Source organism: Seriola aureovittata, chromosome 8, assembly GCF_021018895.1.
Source record: "Seriola aureovittata isolate HTS-2021-v1 ecotype China chromosome 8, ASM2101889v1, whole genome shotgun sequence".
Lineage (NCBI taxonomy): Eukaryota > Metazoa > Chordata > Actinopteri > Carangiformes > Carangidae > Seriola > Seriola aureovittata.
The window spans coordinates 6,670,510-6,694,449 of record NC_079371.1 but is presented as its reverse complement, the minus strand read 5'-3'; the positions used below and the strand labels follow the sequence as shown (position 1 = coordinate 6,694,449).

The window sequence follows — 23,940 nt, the reverse complement described above, 5'->3', positions numbered from 1 at the left end:
TTTTCCGTTTTCCAGTACAACCACAACTCTGTTATTACAATCTCTCGAATCGTTCACTGCAAGTTTGAAAGTTCACAAATGTGCTTTCTTGACTTTTGCAACACTTGATGTGATAGCTTGCCCTTCTGCTGTCACTTCCGCAGCTACGAGTGCATGTTTTGCAACACATTTATCGCAAGAAGTATTGCAAAAATCAAGGCGCACATTACTTTGTGATGCGAAAGAGCACATTTGTCAACTTGCAGTGACCAATTTGAGATGTTGCACAGAGTTGTGGGAGTTGTAGCTTGCAGCTGTCATTTTATTTATGTAAATATCAATCTACACATCAGTGAATATTGTATTCAAAATACAGTTGTGTGAATATTTTGTTAAGTGAAAATTTCAACATACAAATTCATATCAACAAGTTCTCCTATTGTATTCTACAAGCTACATATTTACTTTCATAGGTGACCTGCATTGTGCATATCTGTCAAATCATAAGTACTTCTGTGCCCCCTACCCACACCAGTGAAGAAACTCTCTCTCCCTCTCACCCACCGCACTCATGTTTACATTTAATGGAACACATTTTGAAACAATAATTTTTCATTAATTTCAAGTGTTAATATGTCACCTGTATCCTACGGGGTACAAGGATTCAAAACATTACAAACAGAAAGAAACAAAAAGAAATAGAAACAGAGACAGACAGCAGACAGAGGGGCTTCAGATGTTGTGATAGCCTGCAATTATCAAGCTGTGCTGCTGGTGCTAATAAAAATGCTGTCACTGGCTGGAAGAGTTTAAACATCCTAACTATGCTTTGTTTACTCGGTTAACAGGAGCACAGTTGAGTCAGACTGAAGCAATATCTGCCAGACAAATAGTAAACCCTCTCTACAGTGTCTTGAAGTTGTCCTCATGTAAATGATAAAGACCTTAAACCCAGTTGGCTATACAAATGACAGCTACACTGAGACCTCCTAATGGGCCAAAGCAGTTAAGCAATGGCAATTTATAAATTTTGAAAATACACAAACAACAGCATAAAGAAAATCCAGAACAACAATACAGCTGGAACTCAGCGGCAAGCAAAAGTAGGTCAGCATACAGGTAAATCAGGCTTGTCTGCACACAGCAATTTTTAAAGTATTGTGGACATATGGGCGTCTGCTTTTGCTGCAACCTTACATGGTCTGCAAAAAATTATGTTGATGATCCTCAACTACAGGAATGTTTTAGCTACACTCTCACTGCTATGAGAAATTTGCAAAGCATTTTAAAACACTTATAAATGTTATATTTTGCTATTTAGGATCGATGTTCTATGGATTTGGGCATGTCATCCGGGGATAATCGTGTCTGTGCTCTAAATAACATCAAGATCAATATGCTGGCTCTGAATGTTGTGTGTTGAAAATAGGATAAATGGGAATTAAACATGTAAATTCTGTCCACTATGTCATTGTTTTATTGCAGACCTTGGTGGAGAATATGTTAGTGTCTACAAACAACATTTTTACATTTTCACTAAATCTATATCCCATAACTTAAGTTATATTTACCAAGCTATGGAGCATAAATAACCACTTAATTAGATTTTGACCAAAATATAAAAAAGTACTAAGTAATGAGGAATAATGGTGGCTCTTGGGAAATTGTTTAATCTGCCCAAATTGTGCCTTTGAATTTCTTAGACTGGTTATTCGTGGCAAAAAAGGTTTCAAGAAGTTAAATTGGTCTTCAATCAACATTAAAAGGTTTTGTTTCAGGTGTGGTAACAGGTGCAGTGATAGCCTGAGCAGAATCAAGATCCAAGCCGAAACAACGCAGATAAATATGCTCGCTCATTCCTTTTGTCCATCTTTAGTGCCAAACTACTCTCATTGGGATAAGCCAACACATGCTTTTTATTTGGGTGATTGATTTCACTTTGTTGAAAAATAAAAAAGGCTTTGAAACTGATAAAAATTATTTTCACACTGATTTGCCAAATTAAACTTGAGAAAAAAAGGAACTTGGTGAAGGGGACAGTTAGAGGCCAAAGTGTTGCTTGAACTTTTGACTGATGGTGGTGCTGAAAGGACTGCTGCCTAGATCTCAAAATGACTGCCTGCATTTCCTCAAACAAAGAACTAATTGAAAATTGTAAAACACACAAAGAAAAATACATAAAGAGGACCCCATTCCATCTACTACTGAGAGCACTGTCTACCCAAGGAATGAATACTGCATCACCTCTGAAGAGGATGAAGTCAATAATTACATTTACCCATGTACATGCTCCAAATTCACACAATGAAAAAACACCTGAAACTCTGATTCATATCAACAGCTTGTAGTTTAGTTTGGATCTCCTGCTGTTGACGTCACTTAGCAAATAACACTTCCTCAGGAAGTGTAACATCCACTGTGAACAGCATAATTAAATGTCATGTCATATTAAATGCCATGTTTGCAGTTCAGCTGTATTTCGGTGTTTAATAATAATATGTCCTTGAACATTTTGCTAAACTCTACATGTTGAAAACCTATTTGTCATGCACAAACCTGAAGAAAGTTTGATGGGACTTGACTCATGCTGAGGCCTACAATATGTCTACCTACATCAATGAGGTACCTAAGAGTGTCTCTAATGAAATCAAACTGAAGAAAATTCCATTTGATAAGCCAAACAAACACTAATGCATGCTGCTTGGAAAAAGCATGCCTCTTTTGTTCAGAGGTTTACACCATAAAGAATTCATAGGACTTTAAGATTTGATTAGAGAGACAAGAGACTAATTAAGTTATATCCATCAGTTTCTCCATAATTGTTGTGCTGTCAGCAAATATAAAGAGAATTTCAACATTTTCAGCCTGTGCCTCTACTTTTCTTGCAGTATCTGTATGACTTAATACAATGATGCAATCTCACTGGCAGCCTCCTCTGCGCTGCTGACAGACAGAAAAAAGCAATACATGAAATTGTGTAGAAAATCATTGACAGGCATTCACTTTACTGAGCTGGGAAATTTGCTGAACTTCTGCAATCACTGCTCTGAATCTCCTGAGACATCTATGATAACTGCCAAGCCATGGTGGAGTCTGGAGCACAGTGTGATCACACAACTTTTTCTTTTCTACCAGTGTTACGTTACATGATTTTAAAAAGTGCTGTAGTGTCATTGATATACATGTTCTGAGTAAGTGTATGAGTGTATCTATGGTTCAAATGATTCCTCAATCTAAAGCTCCAGACACCTGAAATTTACACAAAGATGACTTGAGCTTATGACATGGTGCTTTTACAGCTACATTTGGAATTTTTCAGTGTTCACCTTTGCACAGTCCTGACATAATATCTTCAAATGGTCCCTCAACATGCTGCAAACTTTGCTGTAGGGGAGACATTTCCATTATTTACGGCCTATTGAGGCTACTGTCCGAAATAAATTGGTTTCTTTGCCTCTACTATGAGAGTGATTGTTGAATATAGGTGCAAAATGGCAGGCCTACAAAAAGGACCCTAATCAGTCTCTGAGAGACTGGGACTCCTACATTAAACGCTTGTGTACCTGCACTGGAAATGTCTTCCCATGACATTACATTGTCTACATTTGACCAGTTATCCACAGGAATAAGAAAAATACATCGGCCAACAGTGAAATATGCAAAGTACATTGCCAATAGCTATTTGTTCACAGCATTTCAAAGGAAAGCTCACTGTTCTTTGCAAAATCATTCTCCCTTGATGATACCTCAAATGTTCAAATGCTGAGCACAGCTTGTTTGTTTTTTTGTGGAGGGTTGTCAAATGCCATTAATATTCATACATCAGCCAGTAGAATTGCACAATCTAATTTCTTGGCATTTATTAGAGTGCAGGTTTCTTGTTATTTTTTTTATTTTTTTTTTAATATTTTTATAATCCAACAGAGGGGAATGGTGCCAATTCTGCAGGGTTTGGGTATGCAAGGAAATTAGCAAATAGCAGACTTGGTATTGCAAAGGTGGAGACACTTGGCATTAATCATGCAGGAAATCATATATCTGAATGTGGAACTCCACAATTTTAATCTATGTGATGGGGAGGACACATAAAATCAGACTGAAGCACTTGATGAATGTCTAAAGCAGGTGTTATTAACTTCCAATTAGGGTTGCAACTAATGATGATTTCTCAACTGATCAATGAATTGCTTTGTTTATAAAATGTCAGAAAATTGTAAAAACATAAAAAAAATGGAGCCCAAGCTGACATACATAAACTTGTTTTTTCTGACCAAAAGTTCAAAACCTACAGATAGAAATTTTTCTATCACACGAGACCTAGAAAACCATCAAATATTCATGTTTGAGAAGATAGAAGCAATTAATTTTTGGCATCATTAAAATGGTTGATGATTAATTTTGCCAATGAATTGTTTCATTACTACTTAGAATAAGTGCTTTTTAACTTACTGAAGTTTCACATCACAGGATGAAAAACTATAAGTGTCCGAGCAACTGTGTCTAACTTCTACTCAGCTATCTGCCTCATGAAATCAATGTATCACCACACTCAGTGGTTTTGAGATCTGAAACTACATATGTGTATTCTTCCTGCTGGAGATGGTGCTGCATCTCCGGAGGAACTACAAAATCCCTGACAGTAACTTGGGGAACAGAGCTCAAAAGTTGACAATCAATCAGCTTTAATAGGGGTCAGTCATGCATTGAGTGAAAGCTCCGGGGTTGTCAGTGTTGATTTTGCTAGAATGTATCCCTGGGATCTTGATCAAGCTGTGCAGCAAGGAATCAAAAGACATTAACTGAAGACTGATGCAGTTTTAATGACACTGACACACTGCTTCATAGTTCATCCAGGGTAACTGTAGTTAAAAAGCCTCCTCATATTTTCTGGGAACTAATAAATAAATTATCATTAGCAATTATAATAAATGATCATTAATATGACCAGACCCACAGGCCACAGAATAATTCAGACTGCATCAAAAGACGATTTTAATCTGAACATTTGATTCAAAATGGTATTACTGATATGATAAGTTATAGGGTGTATCTCCAACAGGTGGAAGTCCATTACAGAATCTGACTGGCATTGAAATGGTTTAAATCATGACATTGCTGCTATGTTTTTTTAATAGTAAAAGATTTTGTGTTCCCTGCATTTTAGTTAATGTTGTGCTAGAACCAAGGACAAAATAGACAATAAAATGAAAATGTAACGCCTTTAAAGCTATTTCAAGTTAGCTAGATGATAACTTTGCCATTACATGTCGTATGTTAATCATGAACGTCTGTACCACATTCGTGCTATATTTTATTAATTGAAAAGATAGTACACTGTAACATCATACCGGTGTTTTTAAGTATAAGTCAAACTTTAAGAAATTTTCTACGTACCAAGTTGTTAATACCATCATTGGGTCTTTGTTGCTCATAAACACACTGACTTAACTTGAAGGCACCATTATAATAATAATCTTGACCATGTCAAACGTGTGAGCAAATAATTGCCTACTTACATGTCCAGCACTGGCTGCTTTCTTTGCGGTTTGGTTAACTCGAATTTCACACAATGAAGGTTATACCTTTTTAAATGAAGTAGGTCACCATGGTAACGGATACTGCATCACTAACAAAGTCTTTCTTAAGTTATGCGTAACTACTAGCAAGTAATATTAGTAGTATGAGGTTTTTTCGTTTCATTTAAGTTTCAGGTGAGATGTATGTCCGTAGTCCATATTAATGTTATTCATTTTACTGTTCTCTCCAAACGGGTCATGTATGTAAGGTAACGTTAGCTAGTTTTGTTAGTTCAATTAGCTACAGTTAGCTACAAGTCTAGTTAGTGGGTGTAAATATTTACTAACAACTAATCTTTACAGAAAGAACTGATTTGTATATTGCAGGTAATGAATCATTCCTATAACATCTTAATATTTTAACTATAAAGCAATTGATAATAAATAGCGATATGTTTACAGATAAGTTGAATCTATGTACTTTCAATGATAAACAATAAAAATAACATACCTATCTGTGCACTCTGGCTTTAAAATGCAACTAACAAGCTTGAGGCCTATAGACTCAGGTGCCAATTTATTACCTAGCTAAAAAACGAATGCAGTCTTATACATTAATCCTGCAATAATCCTCCTACATGAAGATTATAATGCTCAGTTTTTACTGTAATTGTTATGGCAAGGTAACAATTCAACTGGGTATGATCACTTTGGAGGCTGCAGTTTCTGGTACTGTTGAACTGTGTTGTGTTATGCTGACAGATGTTTCTATTAATTTGCCCACCCATTTATACCAAAGATGGTAGGCTAATTAACAGAAACGCCTCCATGTAGTTCAACAGCAGCACAAATACATCTTCCAAAATAAATATACAGTTCAACTAACAACTTTATAACAACTTCAATAATAACTTAACATTATAACCTTAATAAAACAGGAAGTATTGCAGGACTGCTGTATTAGACTGCATTATTTTTAGCTCAGTGAAGCTAATAAACTGACAAGTGAATGTAGTTGACCTTGCTACCTAAAATGATTAAAATCTATAGTTGCAATTAATTGTGGTAAATTTCTTTTAGAATTCCTGACATACTGGTTTATTGTAGCCGCAGTGTGTCCACTCCTATTTATAAATTGTAGTGAAACATAATATGTGAATTTGTAAACATCCTCTCAAATCTTTTTAGATTAATCAATACTTTCATCAAAGTGACACATATCTAAACGTTATACAATAGGTAACCTACTGTATAGGAAATAGCTAAGAGGTTGTTCATGCAGTAGTTAACCAGCAGTTCCTGACTGAAGAAGATATTAGATAAGTAATTTGTTTACTGTCAAGATGTTTAACACAACTGGAAAGCACAATGGTTTTAGTAGTATGAAATAAACAAGCCAATGTTCAAATTCCATACTTATGCTTATGCATATTTCCAACACTGTCAATTCATTTATTTCAATCAGCTGATTGTGGCTGTGTATGTCAACCAATGTGTATCAGTGTGATATCTGGTAACCAGTCATTGTGTGGCTGTCAGGACTAAAACTATTCCTTTCTAAGCTGCTTTCAGCTGTCATTTCAGTGCTGTGTTGACAAGCTTCACCTGCTCCCCTCCACCTCCTGTGTTCATCGGATCAAACCCCTCAGCGTGATTCAAGGTCCAGGTCCAGTGAGCTCATCAGATATTCTCCTCCATCCAGCCTAAGTTGAAGATGCAACTCCAGAAAGAGTGCAGTCTTCATCACCAAGCCATTGTCAGAGCTTCTTTTTCTATTCTGGCTTCAGGTAAATAATCATTTAGACTAATTTGACCTTTTCAGCTGTATAGACTGTTTATTTTAACACTTTTCAGTTATTAGAAAATGTACTACGCCATCATAAATATCAATATTGCAACATAAAACTGACTAACCATGATAGGGGATTTTCTGTATATAGCCCAGTTCTGTTATCTCCCATATTTATTTCATGGACACAAACTTAGTTTGGTCAGCATGAGTGTGCTGTCCCTTAAGGCTCAAGCAAGGGGTACTCACATACACCACTGCCAACCTCCTAAGGTGCTCGGCATCCCTGTAGGCCTTTGGGTGTATGCAGTTCAACAAGAACTTATTGAAAATCCTACAGTCACTTAACAGAAAACACCACATGGGGTTGCTTTGCCAGCTTTGATGCCAAACGTAATAAATACTTTAAATCAAAAGATTCTACGCCAGAGAACATGTCAAAGAATTCATGCCAACAAACTCACTCATGTCTAAAAATAAACTTTTTTTTTTACAAAAGTTTCCACTGTGCAGATAATTGCTGTTAGTGCAAAGCATTTCATCTTTGTCTAAGGTCACTCGATTAATAACAGCATGAAGAGTGGCCATCGCTCATTAGGAGAGAGTTTCACAATCCCATCTAACCTGGCATGAGCCGCTTGGTGCTGGCATTTCAGATCAAACACACTGATTAGGCCCCACTGCTTTCACCATCTAATGGGCCAGAAACACCACTGCTGGACCCAACCGCAGGAGGATCTGTGGTCAAGACATTTTCTTACCAGTGAACAGTATTAAATGGAAACGATTTTTTGGAAGAATGCCATGAATATATTTTACACATGCAGAGAGAGACTTCTCTTCTACCATTTCCTCTCCATAGCCTTCCTCTCAACTTTAGGGTCTGCGTATTTGATGTGGTAGAACTAGCTTAGGGGGTGCAAATACCTTATGGGCATTCACTGCTGTGCTTTCAACTCTTTCCTTCTTTGTATGATGATCTATGTAAAGGAGAGGGAAGCAAGGAGAGAGACAGAGAAAGAGAGATTGGGTAGGAACAATGAGATGCATTGTGTGTCATACTCCACTGAAATCTGCAGCTTAATATCCTGTGCCCAGACACCCCAGAGACCACAGTGTAAAGCAATTATTCCAACACTTGCCATTCATTCAGGCTAAAAGTGCATGCAATTCTCCAAGAATACCGAAACGCAGTAAACAAAAAACATTGTACAAAACATGATTTGCTACCTGCCAAACTAATAATCCTCAAAGAAATAGAAATCTCTTTAGTTCTAGCTCTAATATTCCATAGTTTTGGGTTCTAAGATGTCATTCCAAGTGCCTGCAGGCAAGTGTTTCAGGAGCTGCGCTGCAGCACTGGCACCCTGGAAATAAAGTCAATTTTAGGAGCTTTTATGCATACATAAATTAACGAGGGACCATGCAGCTTTTATTGAGACAGAAATCCGCATGAACATGGCCCCCGGTGCTGTGGCCATACACCCGCTGTCAATGCAAATCACCCCCCGGTGCTGGCCCACTGGCTGAAGAATGATAGTGTGAGGTGTAGCTGCTGTTGTGCTCAATAGGAGGAGCTGTTGACTCACGGCCTCCTGTCAACAGGCTGTTGGAGCTTTATCCAGTGATACATCTGGATAAGATTTAGATATGTAGTGATTTATCTTGTGACAGCTAAAACAGCAGCACACTGCTGTGTGATATGCCGGTCTTGTCAGCTGCAGACCTGTTGTGGACATGCAAAGAAGTGACACCCCTCTGCGTTCTTCTAATCCACTATCAGAGGTGATTTGTTTATCTTATTTTCGACCACATGTGTTGTATACATAAACAGAATCATCTCACCTGCTCACTCAAGGGAGGCTGTAATCATAATTAAGTAGATGAAGATGCCTCCAGGAAACAACATGAGAAGAAAAGGTAATTAAAGGTATTTTGAGCATCATGATTTCACCCCAAACAACCTGGTTATCTCCATGCATGCAATTATATCTATCTTAGACGTGATGTGAGTATGCATAAATGGATTTAGATAATCATTCAAAGAAATCCCTCAAGAATGACACTAATGCCCTTGAATTAACATTCAGGCTCAGTATTCAGATCAGCAGATGCCCAAGGACATGTTCAAACATCTCTCACAGAGACTTCACAAGTTGGGAGTTGTCCTACATCTCTGTCACTGCTGGTGAGGTAAATCACACCCTTGAACACCGTTTGCTTGCGTACACCTTGAATTGAATTAATGAGGAGGCTCCTTGCTGTGTCACAGCGATGAGAAGACAACAGTGAATAGAGACTGACATTCACCAGGGACTGCTGGTGGATTTAATTAGTCTGTGTTTACCTCCTTGTGTAATGCCCGAGAACCTGAAGCATCACAAGCATGTTTGTGTGCGCACACTCACTCACACACAAACAGCTGTGAAAGAGAAATTGCGAATGCCTTCAGTCTATCAGTGCGTAGGAATAGCAACTCAGTTGGGAGGAAATGCTAGACAGATAGCAGCTTCTGAAGGAGAGGAATGCAGTATATTAGTGTTTTGTTTGTGTCAGGGAGAGCAAGAGAGAAACCTAACGAGTGAGAAACGAGAGGCTGGTGTGAGGTGTGCTAGGGTTTGCCATCAGGGATGTTGTGCTGAGATCAAGTCTCACAGCGTGGAGAAGAAGTGTAGTGATGCACAACTCTGCACAGGCAGCATCTCTCACAATCCCAAGTGCACCATCAAGCAAGCAGAAGCTGAAATGTATAGAGTATAAGAACCATCATCATCAACAAAATGCCGTAACATGTCTTAGAAGAGAGGGACTAATCTTTGCTCTATTGCTGCATATAAAAAATAATGCAACGAATTACAGCAGCAACATTCACTCTTTTCTAATCATGCTTGACAAGAGCCTACGAACTAAGTGGGTTAGAGGTTATGTACTGTATTTAACATGCAAACAACTCCACTCCCACAATTCACATTTCATCTATGAAACCTTCTTCCCATTCAAACCATTGCAGTTAACAATGAATAGATGCATACGGAAGAAAGGCCTTGTAGGATCTTGTAGGCAAAACATACTCATTCCCCATTATTAATTCAGGTAAAAGGACTAGTATGCCGAAGTGCATGAACGCTAATTTTTCAAATGCAATGCCTGGAGGAGACGGAGAAGGCCAATGAGAGCAAATCATGTGTAATAATAAACCTTTGTTTCCCAGAGCAACAGGGGAAGAGAGCGCGCCGCCAAACAGCCCAGTGGAGGTGCATTAAGAACGCTTGACTGGGCTTTTGGGAGGAACCTCCAGTCCTGGCGGCAAGAGCTCTCTATCTGGCGAAGGTGGAGAAGAAAACTTCCCTCTGTAGAGTGTTGTATAACCACTTAATATATGGATCCAGGCAAGTAGTACACAAACACACACAAACATTTTGTTTATGTACCATGCCCCCCCCCCCGCAACTGCCTCACCAATTATACATCATTAACATGATCCCCTAGGTGTGTTTCCCAGTTAAGTGTGATGTGGCTGTGCTATGCCTTTAGCCAGGCAGAGAGCCAGGCTTAATTGGCTTTTCAGAGACACAAATGCCCTTACGTATGGTTCTAAAATCAACCTTGAGTGCAGCTACAGTAAGAACAAAAGGATAGACATCAGAAAAAACAATGCCCTTGAAGCAAGAATAGGCACAAACTTAGAAGGAGACCATTTGTCTTGTGTAGGTGTGTTGGTGTGCATCTCTTCAGGACTAATAGTACAGGTTGGCAGAATCTCTATCACACATATACACATGTTTTACTACCAGACTCCCTGAGCATCATATATGCAAAAATAAACTCAAACATTTTTTATATACTCAAACATCTTTTTATAATCAAAAATATCATCCAAGCATTTACAGTGTATTACAACAAATGATTCTATGCAACTGTTAACAGCCTTTACAGAAAATGAAGAAATATATCCATTTTTGATCTATGTTACAAACCAGGAACAGCAAAAAGAGAAGAGAGAGAGGGTTCAGAGGTTTGAAGTGTTCAGTTAGACCCTGATAAACCTCCTTGGTTAGCCCTGTAGTCCTGGCCCACACTGACACCATACAGAGCCAACCGCAGGCTCAGAATGTACAATGCCCTGCCCATGTGGGTGATGACTACATAATAATCCAGTGACTGGCGGTGGTGAGTTTCTGTACCTCCCAGTGAGTCGCTATGTCTAAAAAATGATTTGCACTGAGAAACTGACAGTTTAACCTCATGAAGACTTCGTCACCATGGTTGTCAACATTCCTGTAACCATGGAAATGCTGCTTTTTTATGTCCCTGCCACCTACACTGAGTCCCTGAAATGCTCACGTAACATCCCTTCCTGATCTGAGATCTGTGCTCAGTCTTCTGTGCCCTTGTACAGTCAGGTACAGTCCACAGACTTTGATATTTATGGGCTTTATACTGTTTCCTTCACATCTCTTCAGTGTCTCTGTGTTTTCTCGTCTGCCTGTCGTCTCTTCCACTTCCCAAAAGTGTCACCAGCAGAGTCTATGTGCTCTTGATGCCCTGGAAGCCGCAGAAGTTCCAGCGTTTTTCCAGACTGGCTCCGACCCCAGTCAGCTCCTGTCTGAAGGTGCAGGGCAGCCGAGACAGAAGAGCCTCCACCTCACCAGGGTTGATCTGTAGACACACACAGAATCAGCAAGGAAAAGGTCCACAATTAAAACTGATTTGTCTGCACACACTCATAAATCCAAAATCATTTTGAGCCCTTTTTTTTTTTTTTCTTACGTTCATTTGATCCAATGATTTAGTTCTGGTCCAGTTTGTGTTCACACTGACTTTTTTAAATGAACCAAGAGTCTAAACATCAGACATAAAACTGAGACTGACTGAACTGCTTTGGTGATGTTATCCAGCATCATCAGGACCCATGCGGGGAAATCAAATCAGAGTAACTTCTATATTGATGTTCTCTGGTGGCACAAAGAGCTCACAGAGAAATTACTGACTAGTAGACTGTAAATTCATCATGTTATGAATAATGAGAAATAGGTAGATAAAGGATGAAAAAGAGACATCTTGTACAGCAATATACTGAGCGTATTATTGTGGGACCGCTGTGTCTTTTTAATGGACTTAATGAACTGTGAAAGTACACAGGATATACACACACCAGACTGCTGCTTTAACTACGTCTGATTGTCTGACTGATCTCGGCAGAGTCCTGCACTCATGTGCTGTCACGCACATGTGTCACCATGGTTACCAAATCATTGACACGTCATAAATACATACATCCCTTACACAGATCACTTATAAGATCACTTCCTGTAACAGTTCCGATCAGCAGATGGATTTATTAGTAGTTTAGCTTTTGAATTTCATTCTAAAATCACATATCTACTATCACAAAATCCTGCGGTTGGTTCGTTTGCTTTCAGAACGCAAACAAACTTCACCAGAGAACCTCTTTTCAACAATCGCTGTCTGGTTGTTTAGTCTGCACCAGAGTTGAATCGACTCTTACCAGCCCAAACGACCCATATTAACCAGGTAAATGCACCAGAGTCTGTTCTGGTCACTTGCTGCCGATGTATAGTTTCATTTAATTTAAATTCTCTTTCCCTTAATCGGTTTTGGAACCTTGAACTTACTATTGTATTTATATTAGTTTTCCTTGAACAGTTATTTGTGTTAATACTGTAAAGCATTTTTAATATAAATATTAGTCCCCTAAACAAACACTGGACATTGGGTAAAATCAGACTGTCACGGATGAATCTCTGACGGTCTGATCTCCAGCTACTGGGAACTGTCTGTGACTGTGTGCCCTCACAATCAATGGCCTCACAGAAAATAAGCTGTTGACTGGTTGTCCTTTACAACGGCTCTGCACAATGTAGTCGTATCTAACTCTAACATGTCACCTTTGCAACTTTTCCTGTTTTGGGATTACCTCACTGGGCATGACTTGCCTTCTGTTAGATCACGACTGATAAAGTGTGAAGCATTTCAACTTCAAAGGTGTGTGGATGTCTGTGTGGTAAAAATGAGTGTCTGTGCCAAGTGAAAAGAGAAAATCCTGCACACTGAAAACCATCTATTCATCTAAATAGACATGTTTTGTTCTCAGTTGGATCTTCGTTCATCATCATCAGCCTAACAGCATACATATATACACACACATACTGTATACTGTCCTTTTTTATTTATTTATTTATTAACTTTTCTCTCTTGACTGGTACACCCACTGAGTTAACTTTGGCTCTGGCTCATACAACCAATTTTTATTATTTTTACATATTCCTCACCCCCTCTCTACTCGCACTGACTCGCTCCAATCACACCTCTGCTGCAATCGCACAATCATAGTGTAAGTAAATTTATAGCGACAGCATAGCAGCTGCCTGACTAAGCATAATCTGGCTCACACCACTCGGTGGGCTAAGGATCATCAGTCAATTGAAATCCTGAGGAGACAGAGCCAAAATGCAGCGTATGAGCTGCTGTAGACAACCCACAGTGTCTTGCATTAATAACCAGATTGTTCAGGCCCTGTGCCGGTGTCAGGACGCATTAAGGTCCATCAAGGAGATATTCATTATCATTATACACAATGGAGCCGTGTTTGGAGCCACTAGATAAGCAGTGGATTGGGCTTGTTGTTGGGGAGTCTAGCCAATGATATTGACAAAACTCTGTTGGCTGCTTGATGTGTGTAGTGGAGAGTTGGTGTGGGAACAACAGAGGCACACTCACACGCACACAGACAGACAAGTGTGGGCGTGCGCTCAAAAACACACACACACACACACACACACACACACACACACACACACACACACACACACTAGACAGAAAAACCCAAAAGGCATGAGAGAGGACAGTCACACTCTATTCTTTGCATGTGTGAGAATGAGTCAGGGTAGTGATGAGCATATTCAAAGAGTTGTTACAGAGAACACTCATTTCTTGGGGCAACTTCGTGGACGTAGAGACAAAGTTTTTGCAAATAATGAGTAAGTTAGAAGAGCCTGAAGTCTGAGGGATGCATCCCAGATTTTTAACGTGTCTTCTGTTTGGTCAGTGACTGCCAGTGTAAAGGGAGCAGAGACATCTGCCATTTTTCCTGAATGTCTTCTTGTCAGAGGCAGATAGCAGAAAAGGCCATTAATCTTAGTGTTACCTTTTGGAGGTGACATTGAAAGTTGGCATTTTGAAAGCCTCATGTAAGTGGCAGTGAAGAGCGATAATACGCCTAAAATGCCTCCTCAGAAAGATGGGGATAAAATAGCTGTGCTTTGCCAGACAGAGTGGAAACTAAGGGTGTCTGAGGATTGAGGGTGGTGTTTGGCTTCAAGTGTCAGGATGAAGGATCTAGTTTTAATATGTTCCATTATCAGGGGAAATCACACAACTAGCCAGATATGGCTAGACAAATAGCTGTGACATTTCAGGCCAGAAAAGTGTGAGAAACTGTCTCCAAAGTTAAACTTTCATCAGAACAGGTTTTTGAGGGATTTTGGATTGTACTTCTACCAGATGTACATAAGAGATGTATAATTGCTCCCGATGCTGTTTGAGTGTGTTGTTTGTGTGACTATGTTTGTTCTATGTATTTTTCTATGTAAATATTTCCTCTGCTGTTCTTAGGTCTAGGAACCGGGTTTATCAAATTCAAATCTAGTACTGAAAAAGAATCCTCTGTCGACAAAGAATAATTTGGTTCTTATTGAAGTACAAAAACACAGTTTACCTGTGGTTGTACAATGGTGTTACAGAGTGATGTGTCTTTCCATTCACAAACAATCTGCAGAGAGCACATGAATCAGAGAACAGCCAATCTCATTTCAGCTGTTACAGAATTAACATTAATTACCTACAGCTGATTGCAGGTTATGTTTAGGTTGTATTTCAACTGCTCTTTGCTGGAGGGTTTTGTTGCTCTACCTTCAGCTTTAGAATAATCCAGTGGTTTTCTATTGGATTCAAGTTGAGGTACATACTCGACCAGGTCATAGTTTTCCCTTTTTTCTTCTATAAAAACTCCCCAGCCAAGCTTCTCGAGACTGGAAGTTATCTTTTCATTCAGTATTTGGGTATACAAACTTGTATTCATAGTGTCATCTAAAAATGTCATGTCCCCTACAACTTTTGCACTCATACAGCCCCATATCAGCACATCCCACCTCCTGGCCAGGCCACACTAAACACGCTGGTTTCATTTGACCAAAAACTGTAACTGAGACAAGACTGTGCTGCCAATAATTCTTTTCATGTTCTTTGTCAAAAGTTAAATCTTGCAGTTATTTGCCATTTTGTGAGCAACGAAACACGAATTTCTACAGATAATTCTTGTGCCGAGTTTCAGTGCAAGGTTGTATAAATAGCAAATTGTGCGTGGTGTCATTTTTCTGTTATTGGTTATGGAGTCTCATAATCTGGTTTCTAATTAGTTCAGACAGTTCCTTACCATGTGAAGCCTTGCTGTATTAGACACAACATAGGTCAAGATTTAGGAAGCTGTTGTGTTCAGGTTATTTTATATGATGCAGTTAGCCATAACTGGATATCATATGTGTAATCAATTTTGTTGCATTGAGGTCGTACTTTGGAGGCCAAATACCCTACAATGTTGTATGATGGTACAGTTTTGTGATGTTGCACAGGGGTATACTCAGTTTCGTTGTAAACTGCACTCCTTTTTACCTTCTTGCTTGAGTTAGATGAGAAGATCGATACCACTTTACAAAATGTTGAACTATTCTGTGTAAGTGCATCGGCTTCACCTAAAGAGCTCTTCTGCAAAATGAATGTATTTGTATGGAAAGGCCTGGAAAAGCATTAAGGTGCACCGCTTGCACTGAGGGGCTGTGTCTCAACTGCACAGCAGGACACTGGCATACAACAAGCCCATATGTCAGCTCTGTAGGGAGGGACTGACACTGTGTCTGTGTGGGTGCATGTAATCTAGAGTGATGCTGAAGGCCAGCTTGGCTAATATACTTCACTGTGGAAGTTTTGATTCATGGGAGTCTGTTACCTTGGTGTCCAAACGCTGCAGGTAGGAACAGATGTACTCGATGCTCGCTCCAAATGGGTGAACGTGCAGGAACGTTGATATGATCCCTGAAGTAGAAAAAAAGTCATGCAAAGATGTTAACACAGAGACACAATACCAGTTTATCTGACTCCTTCTCCTCTCCTCTGACTGAGTGTAACACAAGCTTCGAGTGGCTTCTCCCAGAGTCCCAGTACTGTTAATAGCCTCTTGTATATTGCGGCTCCAGATTAGAGGGAGTGTTTAATGACGGCTTTGATGCCGTTGTCTCTCATCAAAGCCATACTCTCCCCCAGCTCAAACAAACCATCTGCTATCAGCTCACAGATAGGACCAGGAGAGAGATAATCCTCCACCTCTGCTTCCTTACCACCTATGGAGCATCCAGGGACCAACAGTTGAAACAAACACACAGTGTTAAAATCACAAGCTTTCCACAGACTCAAACACTAAAGCAAGAATACCACAATCACTGGAGTCCTTTAAGAGGAAAAATACTACCCTGAGACTTCATTTTTGCCACCTGCAGGGGGTCAGTCGATATTTGAACACAAACGATGTGCTTGCCTGAAGCTGCTCCACTGACCATGAATGAGAGTCTGACTGGGAGTCTAATGGTGCATTCAGATACAGCGCCAAGTAGAATTTCATGTTGATTTATTTGCATGAATTTACCCACTGGAGCAATTTTTGCTGTCTGTGTTTATTCGTCTTAAAGAACCAATGAACATGTTCTCCAGCTGACAGTACAGACGTTTGCTGAATCACCATGTTCTCACTCCATGTGTGTGGAGATTGTCGGTGTGTTTGAGTGGCAGAGCTCACACGAATGCTCAGATTCATTATCATTAAATGTTTTAATGATGACCATTAAACAATTCCAGAATTTAACAGAAACCACTCCAACTGTTCCTCTTATTTTATACCACATTTGGTCCTTACAAAGTCTTACAAATTGGGATAATAAGATTTTTTTGAATTTGATGGGAATCTCAAGCTTATGCTTTACAGTGTCACGCAAATTTGTAGCTCATTCTCAACGGTAACAGATGAGATTTCCCTAAAGCAAAATCTGCATCTTTTCATCTCTTTTTGTGTCTTCTTTATGTTGTTTTATGCATTTTGCTATGTCCAAATTTTGATTTGTGCTGTATCTAAAGAAAATCACAAAGATGTTTGGCCACGGTAACCTGCAGGACCCCCTTGGGTAAAACTTAACTGACCCCCTTTTCCCACCATTCTGTGAATCGTGTATTATCTTGTCCCCTTCAGATACCCATTAAGAACAGTGCCTGCAACTCCAGAAGCCCAACCCTGTACTGGAATACTTCCTGACCCCTAGCACTAATTGTAAATTATAAAAAGGTACAGCACAAATTTCTTTAGGAATATGCACCATGTAATCACAATATAACCTGAAATAATAAAGGTCCAGATAAACAAGGCAGTAATGCAGGACCTACCATAAGACCTCTGTATGTAGATGAGGTGTTTGAGGACCATGTCCAGCAATTTTCTGCAACAGACTATGATATAATAATTCCCACTTTATGTAGACATTGCTCAGGTGTACAGCTGTTTGAAAGCAGCCTTTCAAGCAATCTTCAACTACCTCTGTCACTTTTTGTACAAGAGCAACTCGATGAATTACTGAGGGAAGAGTGGAAGTGTGTGCCCAGGGTTTTCCCAGCTTGTCCTGCAAACTGCACTGTGACTACAGAGATACAAAAAAGCGAAAGATGAGTGAGGCAGTCGAATGCATCTAAGGATTATTGCCTTTAGATGTGGTCAGATGGCTGGTCGTACAACGCCATTCGTTTGATACACACTGATGAAAAAGGCGTTTATAATTTCAATTTGTTTGTTTTGTTTTTCATTTTCAGCTTCATAATGTGCTTTTGTGCTGCATATTCCCAAAATGTCCCAAAGTTTAAGAGTCGAGAATGGTGACAGCATACCAACTAGAAGAGCTTCCCTCTCAGAGTGGATGGGACTCGGTGGATTCTTCTCTGTTGGACCTTCCTTCTCCTGACTGCAGGACACCACTGTTGCTTCCTACACACCCACAAACACAAACACACACATACACACTCTGTTACCTTAAATGAGTCTTCTACCAGCCACGGTTTGACTGTGGCTGACGTGAAGTAAACAAGCTTAAATTTAAGCTTATTGGCACACATTAAAAAAAGACAATCAAACACAAATAAGTGGAGTGAACACATCAGAAAGTTTCACCACCAACACATAAATACAGAGAGACAATGAGGATGAGGATAATGAGGCGAGGGAGAATATTCAGACAGCAGCTGTAATTCTGAGAGGATTGAAATGCATATCACACACACACACGCACACACACACACACACACACACACAAACACACAAACATAAAAAGAGACAAGTATAAGAAGAACAAATAGAGAGAGAGGGGAAGAGACTTGGAAGGCAAATGATCAAGCTGTTTGTTTCTGATCTCTGACAGGAGGTAGAAAAAAGTCGGGGGAATGACAGAAGAGTTTTTGTCTGTTTGTTGTCCTACATTGTATTGTCTCTACTATTTCCACTTATGGTGTGGGATGCCTAGTGGCCTTTTTCTGTTTTTAATCTATCCATAACACCCAGCGAGTGTGTGTCAGTGTGTGGGTGTGTTGGCATATGCACATGTGCAAGCCATTTTGACTTTATGACTCCTTTATTTCCTAGCCCAGTTGTGTCTGGGTGATTTATTCAATGACAAATGCAGTTGCAAGGGAACTGGATTAGACTGTAATGATCTGTCATGTCACTGGAAGAGGTTAGAGAGGAAAGTCAGAGGAGGAAGAAGAAAAAAAAGACGAGAGAATGAGGACACAAACAGTATCTGGAGAGGAGTCAGGAGGGCTCAACATTTTTCCACTTACACTAGTTTGATTAGCGCTCTCCTCATTGCCTCTGTCATTCTGCTTCGACATCTCCAGCTGTGGGAATTTAGAAACATATCAGGGATAAACCAATGAGAGACAAGCTAAGTGCTAATGTAGACATACGGGAAAGCTTGGTTGTGCACAGCATAGTGTGCAAAAACAGACAAATACAAGCAATGTTGATTTTTGGAATCATGTCCAGAAATGTGCTGAATTTGAACAAATAAGACACTGAAATCCATATAGATATAATTAAGTCTTCAAAGTCAAAATTGGCACAAACAGTCAGCTATTACATTTGTAACATGCAAAACCACTTCAGTGCTCCTGGGTATTGACTCTACAAGTCTCTAGACTCTGCAGCATTCTTCTAAAAGATATTCCCTCATCTGGTGTTTTGATGATGGTGGTGGAGACCGCTATCTAACATGTCGGTCTAAAATCTCCCATAGGTGTTCAACAGGGTTGAGATCTGGTGACTGTGAAGATCATAATTCACATCATTTTAATACTCAAACCATTCTGTGACCCCTCCTGCCTTATGGATAGGGGCATTTTCATCCTTTTGCTCCACTAATATGTCAGGTTTTTCCATTCATTTAAGCCAACTAAAGGGGTATTCTAACAGTTTTACACATGAACATCTATTCACTATTCACCATTTTCTATGTTCTAGGGCTGACACTTTTTCAAAAAGCCAAGTAAAAACAAATTAAAACTAACATGTAATTTGTCTGAATTCAGTAACAGCCATATCTTTGTTGGCAGCTTTGCCATTGAAGGTGTGAAACCCAGAAGACTTTCGCACACTGCTTCTCAGCCGCTTCAGAGTCACGATTATTTTTATTAGCTTCGTTTACTAATAGGTCAGTAAGGCAGCAAGCTGATAATGAATTTTAAGAACACCCCCTGCTGGACCAAACAGAAAACCTACTTCAGTTGGTCTTGTGCTTAAGAACTGGAAAATTTTGAATTCAAAAAGGTCATTTCAGTTTGAATATTTCATTTTTTCCCACATTATAAAGAAAGTCTGAATTGTGAATAAAAAGTGACATTCCTCGTATGCTTGATATAAATGGTGTGTAAAAAGTTGTTGTCTGACTGTCTGAAGGCAGAAGTATTTATAGTTGTTCTGAATGGCCACAATCAAAGACGAGGTGAAAAGCCTCTATTCAGTGAGGTTAAACATGGGGATAACACTCTTGGGGGGGGGGGAGACGGACTGTTATATAATCCTCTGCTGCTCCGAAGGATGCTTTCTACAGTATGAGGAAATAACCCTGGTGATGTCATCAGGGTTATCTCAGTTTGGGTTTAAACCTCTACTGGGTGTGGAGTTTAAAAGACACGGACATTAACCAGGCAGGAAGAGTAAAATAAAAAGCAATTTTTCAAGCTTGACTTTTACCAGGAACTAAAAGTCGGGATATCTCGGCTGCACCAAGTTTAACCTTCTTGTGTGTGTGTGTGTGTGTGTGTGTGTATGTGTCTTGCACGGCCCTCCCACTTTACAGATATGCAATTCTAAGTCATTAGAGTACCCCTTTAATTAGAGAAATAATCAACAGATCACTCAAAAATGAAAATAATTGTTAGTGGCAGCACTAAAATATACATGAAAAAAAGAAGAATATAAAGGCGTTTGTTGTGATCATAATAAGCTGCACTGGTGTCGATCCAGTAATGTGTGGTGACAGCTTGGTGACAGCAGGGACAGTGATTAGAGCAGTGAAGGAGAACTGATGGCATGAAGAAGTCTCAAATTAGAAGTTAGCGAATTACAAATTCACCTATGCATTATATGAGAGCTGCAGTCGTCTCGTACAACTCAGAGCAAAAAGACAACACATGGAGCAGCTCCCAACGTGAATTGAGAGACTCTTGTTTGTATTATTATCCAATTTAATAGGCGATTGAACCCGAGGCTGATTTTAATGACAGCCCTTCCTCTCATTATACCGAACCAGAAGGAACATTAGCACTTTATTACTTGGAATATGGGACAACACCTGAAACATTAGTAAACATGACATGCCTAACAGAGAAAAATGACCCTTGAAACTTGAAACTGCTTAATAAGGTTGTAGATTGTGGTGCACTGTACTTAGTGTACTCTTGTAATAATACAGCATGCCACTAATCAATAGTAGATGGAGCTTTGTTGGGAAAAACATAAGTCAGTGTAAGCAACGCATTCAATCAAATAACAGATGTGATGTTGGGATGGCTGAATAATGTAGGAGTGGCTCTAACTGATGCTGTGGGCTAGAACAGCTGAGACCGCACCAGTGGTTTACATTAGTGCAATGTCTTCTGCAGGTAATATCTCCCTATCTAGTGATCACACTATTACTCTGTGTACATAGTGAGTGTGTACACAGATCTCTTAGATACTGCCTCTTGGTCAATTCAAACAAAATGACTGATCTGTGGGATGCCAGTGCTGATGTGGCCCAGAGGACAAAATGTTCAGGAATGAGAGAACGTGACTCGGTTGCTGGTGGTCGATGTCAAGTATATTCTCAGCTGCAGACAAATAAGGAAGCAATTTTACTGCGGTCAACCATGCTCAATATGTTTCTAGTTAGGAAATGAATGGATATCATTTGTTTTTTTGTTTTTTTTAACGTGGCTGCAGTGAGAAAATGCAGTTCAGAGGACTGGACACAATAACAGGACAGAGAAACATCCTTTCTGGTAGAGGAGCACAAATTCTTATTAAACTGCATTTAGTTTAATTGTTTCAGTAAAATGGATGGTTAAAGACTTTTTGGATTTGAATAAGTATGTATTGTAGTGAGTTAAAGTGTGTGCTCTAGACATTTAAAGATGTTTTTAGACTCATTTCTATAGATCTGGTACTGTAGGTATTTGATATGTTTGTATAATTTGCACAGGAGGATGAATTCCCACTAGAGCAGAAAGTTGCAGAAATACAAAGAGGAATTTTATGTTAAAAGACTGTAACTTCAGAAGCTACTCACTAACTCACAATTAAAGCCTCATATTAACTTCAGATGAACATTACAATGTATTTTTCACAGAATATGATTTTGTCTGCCATCTTTTACCTCGGAGACATGTTAGGAAGGGACTTTTAATGGCGAGTATGAACAGAGTGTATAATTACAGCAAGCTGCTTCAGTGCACATGCTGTATGGGCATGTGAGCATCTTTTAAGATGCATTTGAAAAAATAAGAACCTTTAATTTTTGTCCCACACCACTTACAGTGGAAATGCATAAAGAAGGTATCTATTACTGGCTAATATGAACAAGGGGAATGATTACAGTATAGCAATGTTAATATGGATAACTGAACTTACTGTTTAAGTGCTTCCTTTGTGTAACGGTTGGAAAAATTCCTCTGGGAGCATGTTTCCTGTCCCTGCCTACATCTCTCTGACACTCACACACACTAACATAAAAGAGAGATTTGGAGGAAATAGGGGCTTGACTTCAGCAGAATCTTTTCCCTCTTTTGTTGATATTTTCATAATTTATGACAATATTAATGTGTGATACAGCTAGCTTTGTAACATTGTAAAAACAACAACAACAACAACCAAACTACCAACCTAATGCACTTTACCATTTGTTAGGTTGTTCACATTTAATAGCATATATATATTCTTCCATCACTAGTCTTTGTTAATCTACCTGAATGATGCACCAGGTGAAACATCACTGCCTCTGACGTCGTCTTGATTAGTTGACTTTAAGTCACACAGCGAGGACAGATGGTACAACTGAACAAAACGGCAAGTTTAGTGTGAAACCAGCAACTAGTGTAGACTTTACACTCACATGATCAAACTGTCCGTGTTGTAAACTGCTGGTTATTTTCATTGTGGATTAATTTCACAATTAATCACTTTGTCTATAAAATGTGAGAAAACAGATGCCTATTATAATGTCCCAGAGCCCTGGGTGATATTTTGTCTGACCAACAGTCAAAAAACCCAAAGATACTCTGGTGTATAACTAGTGAGTGTTCAAATGACTCATTGATTAATAAACCAATCACTTCAGCACTGAAGACATACAGACAATGAGAGACTAATATAAACTGTCTTTAAAGGTTTTTCACAGTAAAGCATCACAAAGTTTGAATGACACTAAAAAAGTGTCTAAGCAATGATGGTAAACAGTCCTTCAAATGATTATTGGTTAAATATATTTTTCTTTTAGGTGCTTGTTACTTTACAACGTTAACCGTGGGGAAGTCATAAACTTTTCATCTGAGCCACATAAAACTTGAATGCTGTTCAACTTTTTTGGAGAGAAATTAGAAATTAAAGAGTCAAAAAAGGATGTTTTCTACACCCTGGGAGGAAAATGGGAACACCAGAGCACTGATTGAAGTTAGAAATTGCCTGTCTCACTGTGGTAGGGCCTTTCCCGCAGTGTTGCTATTATAAAGATGCTCCCATATAGCTATTTTCGGATAGCTGATTAGCTTTTCTTTTTTCTTTTCTTTTTTTAAAATTCTAAACCAGTTCAAATTACAGAGTTATATTCATAAACAGAAACTACATATTACAACTGTCACATTCTGTCTTTTTGTTTATTGATGATTTATTTCTACAATTTCATCCATGCGCTGAAACTGCTCTTGAACTAATTTCTTTCTTATTAAAGTGCAAATTAGATAGTGTTCACTTTCAAACAAAGAGAGCAACCCAGAGATGAACTTTCCTATGAAACA

At 39.1% G+C, this 23,940-nt stretch overlaps 1 protein-coding gene across 5 annotated transcripts in view; it reads right to left on the bottom strand.

The window, feature by feature from the left end:
* Positions 1–11,090: 11,090 nt before the first annotated feature.
* Positions 11,091–23,940, bottom strand: part of LOC130173661 (ecto-NOX disulfide-thiol exchanger 2-like) — a 171,708-nt gene continuing 158,858 nt past the window's right edge. For 4 of the 5 annotated variants that reach the window (XM_056383097.1, XM_056383096.1, XM_056383098.1 and 1 more), the window contains 4 exons: positions 19,231–19,287; positions 18,286–18,382; positions 16,310–16,395; positions 11,095–11,943 (listed from right to left, as the gene is read on the bottom strand). In XM_056383097.1, coding sequence (XP_056239072.1) covers positions 11,812–11,943; positions 16,310–16,395; positions 18,286–18,382; positions 19,231–19,287 — 372 coding nt within the window. In that variant the 3' untranslated portion in view covers positions 11,095–11,811. Of the gene's footprint in view, positions 11,944–16,309; positions 16,396–18,285; positions 18,383–19,230; positions 19,288–23,940 lie in introns of all 5 variants that reach the window. The other variant, XM_056383100.1, reaches the window with a different exon arrangement.